Here is a 7,500-nt window from a genome sequence, read left to right as displayed (position 1 = left end):
TGGTTACTGGGAGGAACCAGAGACCTCATGGTTACTGGGAGGAACCAGAGACCTCATGGTTACTGGGAGGAACCAGAGACCTCATGGTTACTGGGAGGAACCAGAGACCTCATGGTTACTGGGAGGAACCAGAGACCTCATGGTTATTGGGAGGAGGAACCAGAGACCTCATGGTTACTGGGAGGATGAACCAGAGACCTCATGGTTACTGGGAGGAACCAGAGACCTCATGGTTACTGGGAGGATGAACCAGAGACCTCATGGTTACTGGGAGGAGGAACCAGAGACCTCATGGTTACTGGGAGGATGAACCAGAGACCTCATGGTTACTGGGAGGAGGAACCTCTCAAACTCTAGGACACCCTATCACCACAAAGTGTCAGTCTGAATTTGGTGCGAATGCGAGGTGTGAACATGGGACATTGAATCCAAGTTGAATTTCTCGGTAACACGAGTAATTATTCTGACATTTGGCCACGGGGGGTTATCATGTTGTGGTATGTGGTGAGGGTAGTTCATGTACAGCTAAAGGTGCTAAAAAAAAAATGCTTTTCAAATAAAGAAATGCACTTACATGTTACACCAACATGTAGCACTAACATGGTGCACTTTGTAGTTTGGTTTATTTGAAGCTAATGCACTAGCGTGATTCTTGCTGCTCTGAGTTTGTACCTTCATGGTTGGATGAACTTATTGGAGGTCGGTTTGGATGAAGGTGTCAGAGAAATTCAATGTAATGAAATGTCTGTAGGCGGTTCATGTGCCTAGGCTGCATGTTTGTGTGCATGAAACACTCTGCGGGTTACAATATATACTGTACAATATATTATATAAATCTAACCCTGACCCTGGAAAATCTACCTATGGGGGATGGGGGGGGGGTGAATCTAGCACTAAGCCCTAACATGACAAAGGGAACCGAGACACCCTTCCCTCATACATGGGCGTCTGTGGTGAAGTGTGTAGGTTGGTCGTCCACTGGGTTACAGGGTCGGTGGTTGGATCCCCCGTCTCCCCGCCACATGTCCAAGTGTCCCTGGGCAAAGAGACACTGAACCCTAAATGTCTCCTGATAGTTAGCTTGCACCCTGCGTGGTAGCTGCTGCTGCTATCGGTGTATGAATGTGTGTGTGAATGGGTGAATGTGTATAAAACAATGTAAGGCGCTTTGGGTCAGTGAAAAACTAGTGAAAAGAGGAGTCCATTAGCCATTTACTATTTACATGGGAACAAGCTATTTGGTATTCCACCCAAAAAAAACTATAACACGCTTCCACCAGGGCAAACATTGCAATAATGACCAGTAACACATCTTTCATAAAAATGTAATCTAGAAAAAATTCAGCGATATATTTTGGCTCCCAGCCTGTCGAGAGAAATGTTTTAAACTTTTTCAAGCCTTTCAACTCATTCATTATTTCAGCAAGAAACTCAATTCAAATTTATACATAATCCACAATGTTAATGTCAATGTTCATTCATTGTATTATTAAACTATTCAATCCCATTCATACTTTTAGACCTTTTCAAACTTTTCCATGTCTTCATTCTCGTTCAGATATCCAGTTTAGCGTCAGCTTTTCTTTTAGATTTCTTTGGACCCCTTTCCACTTTTTAAATTGTTCAGTTACAAACTAAATTCAAATTATTTTTTGTCATTCACATTCCATTTCAATTTCAACATGGTTCAACTTATCATTTCATTTGTAAGCTGAATTTTCATACTTTATAATCGTTTAACTTTTAGCTATTCAGTTACGCGTCAGCTTTTCAGCATCCAGAATTCACACGCATTTTCAGGAAAGGCATTTTCTAGTTTTATAAAAACAATTGCTGGTAGAAGTATTCACTAGAGCACTTACACCATGTCTCACTCTAAAATCCACTATTTAAAATAATTCACAGTATTTATTATTTTTTTTTATTATTTTTGGGCATTTTCTAGTATTTAAACCCAATTGCAGGTAGAGGTATTCACTAGATGCACCAACTCTAACACTTTAAATCACAGTTCTACAACAGTTTAACTCATAATCATTAACAGCTCTGTAGCTCTGAGCCTTGTGACAGCTGCTTATCTCTCTCCTGTCTGTCTTTACGGCCTCAGACTCACCTCGTCTCTGGCGGAGTTGATCTGAAGTTTAAAGATCAATTTCATTATTGCATAAAACCTTTCAGTGAGTGAGAACTGAATCAAGTTAAAGGGAAATGTACAGAGTTTGTAATGACATGCAGCGCGATATGAACAGGTCACTTATAACCCAGATATTATTGACCAAACACACAATTCTAAACTGTATTTGATGAGTGTTAATATTGAAGAGGGTTTTGGCTCATGTTACAGCCACAGCATTGTTTGAAGTAATTTGTTTTTTAGATTAATAATTTAATTGAACACATTGCTGCTTGATCAGTCTTCTGATTTATTCTTAAAAACGTCAAAGATTTTAAACGCTGAGCAGGTTTTTACTGAGGCGTGATTGTAAACAAAGACACAAAGTCCAAAGTCATAAAGCCGCTCCTCTTCCAGGATTGGATAAAGTTTGATAAGGCCCAACCCTTGTCTCTATTCTCAGACACAGAGAGCTGTTCTTATATTCCCCTGTTCCCTCCTTCAGACCCACAGTTTGACTCAGACACTCGCTGACTCACACAGAGGAGAAATGGCTCAGAGCGGGGTTCACTTGGACCGCGAAACTTTCTCTTGTTCCATCTGTCTGGAGCTACTGAAGGATCCGGTGGGTCTTGCCTGTGGACACAGCTACTGTATGGACTGTATTAAAACCCACTGGGATGGAGAGGAGCAGAAACAACTCTACAGCTGTCCTCAGTGTAGGCAGGTATTCTACCAGAGGCCTGTGCTGCTGAAAAACACCATGTTAGCAGATCTAGTGGAGGAACTGAAGAAGACTGGACTCCAAGCTGCTGCTGCTGATCACTGCTTTGCTGGACCTGAAGATGTGGCCTGTGATTTCTGCACTGGGAGAAAACTGAAAGCCCTCAAGTCCTGTCTGGTCTGTATGGCGTCTTACTGTGAGAAACACCTCCAGCCTCATTACGAGGTGGCTCCTTTAAAGAAACACAAGCTGGTGGAGCCCTCCAAGAACCTCCAGGAGAACCTCTGCCCTCGTCATGATGAGGTGATGAAGATATTCTGCCGTACTGATCAGCAGTCTATCTGTTATCTGTGTTCAATGGACGAACACAAAGGCCACGACACAGTGTCAGCTGCAGCAGAACGCACTGAGAGGCAGAGAGAGCTGGAGGGGAGTCGACTAAACATCCAGCAGATAATCACAGACGTAGAGAAAGATGTGAAGCTGCTCCAACAGGAGGTGGAGGCTATCAATGGCTCTGCTGATAAAGCATTGGAGCACAGTGAGAAGACCTTCGCTCAGATGATCCGTCTCATCCAGAAAACAAGCTCTGATGTGAAGCAGCAGCTCAGAAACCAGCAGCAAACTGAAGTGAGTGGAGTCAGAGATCTTCAGGAGAAGCTGGAGCAGGAGATCACTGAGCTGAAGAGGAGAGACGCTGAGCTGAAGACGCTGGCACAACACGGTAGGAAACTCACTTTTATTCACCAGGGGCTTTCTGTGTCCCTGTGAAATGTGTTTGGGGCATTTTTATCAAATGTTTGGAAATACCTTGTTCCCTCTATCAGGATTCTCCAAATCAAATTTAAGACTTCCAAGACCTTTTTAAAACAACTTTGAATCAACGTCATGCCAACTGCCCTCAAATACAGGTTTAAATTATATAATGGAGGAGCAGTACAGATTCAAGTTGTGTTTAGGAAAGTCCTACGAATGTCTAACTGTCCATATTTGACTCTGGCTTTGCGTATGCATATTAATAGCCTACGGTTAAACAAAAATAACAATTGTCTATTTTACTGCGGAATTATAAGCCTTTCTAATGACTTTCAAGGGCAATGTAAGATATTTCTCTAAATGTTCTTCCCCAGACGACCACAACCAGTTTCTACAGGACTACCGCTCACTGCCAGCACTCAGTGAATCTACTCACTCACCATCCAGCATCAACATCCGTCCTCTGAGTTACTTTGAGGACGTGACAGCGGCTGTGTCAGAAGCCAGAGAGAAGTTACAGGACGTCCTGAGAGAGACATGGACAAGCATCTCACAGGCAATGACACACACAGGGCCAAACATCTCACTGACAAAGACTCAGGTGGATGTTCTACTGCCTCAACCAGAGCCCAAGACCAGAGCTGGGTTCTTGAGATATGCACGTGAGATCACACTGGATCCAAACACAGCACACAAGCTGCTGTTATTATCTGAGGGGAACAGGAAAGCAACAGCCATGAGTCCCCCACAGTCTGATCCTAGTCACAGACACAGATTCAGTGCATGGTGTCATCAGGTCCTGAGTGCAGAGAGTCTGACTGGACGTTGGTACTGGGAGGTGCAGTGGAGAGGGTTTGGAGTTTATGTAGCAGTCGCATACAAGACCATCAGCAGAGCATGGGAGGGAAGTGTATTTGGAGACACTCACAAATCTTGGGCGTTAAATTGTAACACAAACAGCTATGAGTTTAGGCACAACAGTGTCCGTACTCCCGTCTCAGGTCCTCAGTCCTCCAGAATAGGAGTGTACCTGGATCACAGTGCAGGTGTTCTGTCCTTCTACAGCGTCTCTGAAACCATGACTCTCCTCCACAGAGTCCAGACCAGATTCACTCAGCCGCTACATGCTGGAGTTATAGTTTATTGCAAATCCACTGCTGAGCTCATTAAACTCAAATAGACAGAAGTCATTGAAGGGACATCGGGTTAGACTCTGTGTTCATCCTTAAACTTAAACTTCTTTAGTTTTCATTTTCTATTGAGCTGATCAAATGAAGCAATAAATTAATGTTGTTTTTCATAACATACTTAGTACGAAGAAAGTTATTAAGTGGTAAAAAGCTAAAGCTATAGAATATAGGAAGCAAAAGTTGGATAGAAAATTCGGTGTAGTGGATAAACCCCCCCCCCCACCTCCCCCCCTCCTCTCTGTCCTCTAAATTATTGTTGAAGATTTGTATGGATGTATTTGTGTGTTTTTGATTCTGTTCTTTAAGGTGGAGCAGGCAATTCTAGACAAAAATCCTCAACATTTTTGTTTACAGAGCCTAGGCTTTGTATTAACATTGCAATTTTATTCAGAGCAAACACAGTACGGAAAAGTTGCAAATCGTGAGGGGATATTTACTGATTTTTACAAAAAGGGATTTTGACAACAATCGTTCTCCAGAATCACTGACTGCACCTTTAAGAGAGAAATAGCTAGACCTTATACCATAGTCCGTGTGAATACTCTATTCTGATTGGCTGGAGAACATTCCATAGGTGTGGATTAACCCCTGATGTATGGACACCTAAATGGAACTGTTTACATTCTGTCCACTTTAATGCGTCGCCCTCTCGCCGCTGATTAAACTGTGTTGATAAGGGATTTATAAAGCCTAAAATATCCTGCCGTGCAATAGCCTCTGGACACCACAGGATGGCGCTCGTAACACAAGAGCTGTAGTAACGATAGTAGTAAAATAAAGTGGCTAAACTTAATGTCCTCTGGCTAAACGTCAATGGTTATCTCGTTAAAAAGGTGAGTAAGGCCCCTGTTTAATTTGAAAAAGGTTTGTAACTGAGTTTACATGTATTTAGCCACCAAAGCTTCACTGTCTATCTGGACATAGGCTACTGCTGTCAGTCACTGCCTCACGTAACTTCAGGCTGTAGCCCGTAATACACATGTTCGCCAGTCATATTCTCCGTGAAATGCATTATTTTTTGGGGGGGAAATGCTTTGTTAGCTCGGTGGAACTGTTGTTAAACATGTTGGGTGATTACATTTACTGTTTGTACAGCGTGCGCAATGTTTTTTGACTTTGTATCTTGCTAGCATAACAGTAGCTCTGTGGCTAACAGCTGCCGCAGTCTCCCGTTGCTCGTATCCCTGGTCCGACTTCCCAGTACAATTTGAACGCACCTTTAAAGCCAAATTCTGTCGTTGCCAGGTCGTATCCTTGGTTGTTCCTATTGACTGGAGTACTGAACTACGTTTTCATTACATAAGAACCTTATGGGTTTGCGATGGGTATTCCAGTTATTATACGAGGTCTCGGGCATTGCTGTGGAAACAAGTTGTTATTCTTTCGAAACAAATCTAGTTTCGTTCAAAAAAAATCTAGTTTGATCGCAAAAAGGCATGAAAATATAACTGAGTGGTCTGATTATTATTTTTATTAGTAGGTGACTATGGTATAAGCGGGTTAATGTCCTTCGAGGTGTCCAGGTATCATGGATTAATGGACTGCGCGTCGGACAGTTCTCGCCTCCACGGTATCCATTAATCCCTGATACATGGACACCTCGTCGGGCATTAACCCTTACTTAACTTAGTCCTCCATATCAGGTTCTCACCAATTTGGACATTTGTAAAGAAATCTATAATCACTTTTACATTTACTTGTTTGGCAGATTAAATGTTGTTGTGGGGGAATGTAGCTCAGTGGGTAGGGTGGTCGATCCGCAACTTCAGGGTTGGTGGTTCAATCCCCCGTCTCCCCGCCACATGTCGAAGTGTCCCTGAGCAAAGAGACACTGAACCCTAAATGTCTCCTGATAGTTAGCTTGCACCCTGCGTGGTAGCTGCTGCTGCTATCGGTGTATGAATGTCTCCTGATAGTTAGCTTGCACCCTGCGTGGTAGCTGCTGCTGCTATCGGTGTATAAATGTGTGCTCCAGTTGTAAGTCGCTTTGGATAAAATCGCTAAAATGACATGTAATGTTGTTCTAATTGAGGAACTTTGAGTTTTTATAAAAGTGTAATGATGATATTAAAGAGATGATTCAATAATGTCTTTGGGTTTTAACAACGGCTTATTCTCTAATAGATTTGTTGTTGAGATGAACATGATTCCTAAAAAACATTCTGAAACAAGTGTGATATGTTTTGAATTTGTATGAAATGTTTCACCTATCAAGGAGAATAAAACATTTAAATCAATACAGAATGCCTGAGAGCCTTACTGCATTATACTACATTATATATCAACCTGGATGTTGTCCTTCCTTTACAGAAATAAAGGCATTTACAGCTTAAATGAATGCAGAAAAGCCACAAATTGGGGCATAACAAATCGCCAGAACGCAGACAATTAAGTGTTTTATGCTCAAAATGTTCTGTTTAATGTAAAAAGTAAATGTTTGTAAATTATAACTTTCAGTTTGTGTTAATTCTAGTGGCTCTTTTGTACGAAAGCCATGGTGCTTTTTACCACGCCAGCTGTTGTTCCTGGGTGAGGGTACATGGACAAAGGCATTAAGAAAAACTATATAAAAATAGCATTCTTTGCACTGATGGTCTGGTTTGCTGTTACATGTTATTCATGATCATCAGAGGAAAAATTAGACTGTTTCAGAAATATCTAAAAGTTCCTCATAGCTACTTTAAAGAGGCGACAGATTTTCCCCTCAGAGTGACAGA

General features: G+C 42.0%; 1 protein-coding gene across 1 annotated transcript; it reads left to right on the top strand.

The window, feature by feature from the left end:
• Positions 1 to 2,660: 2,660 nt before the first annotated feature.
• LOC307270906 (tripartite motif-containing protein 16-like) lies at positions 2,661 to 4,773 on the top strand (the record flags this gene model as incomplete). The annotated part of the gene is made up of 2 exons (XM_080054789.1): positions 2,661 to 3,561; positions 3,968 to 4,773. Exons 1-2 carry the CDS (start codon positions 2,664 to 2,666, stop codon positions 4,771 to 4,773), a joined length of 1,704 nt encoding a protein of 567 aa, XP_079910915.1. The 5' UTR covers positions 2,661 to 2,663.
• Between the last annotated feature and the right edge of the window lie 2,727 nt (positions 4,774 to 7,500).

The sequence above is a fragment of the Ammodytes marinus genome (genome assembly GCF_949987685.1).
Source record: "Ammodytes marinus genome assembly, contig: scaffold_189, whole genome shotgun sequence".
Taxonomy (NCBI): domain Eukaryota; kingdom Metazoa; phylum Chordata; class Actinopteri; order Uranoscopiformes; family Ammodytidae; genus Ammodytes; species Ammodytes marinus.
Note: the sequence above shows the minus strand (reverse complement) of the source record. Positions and strands in the feature narration are given on the sequence as shown.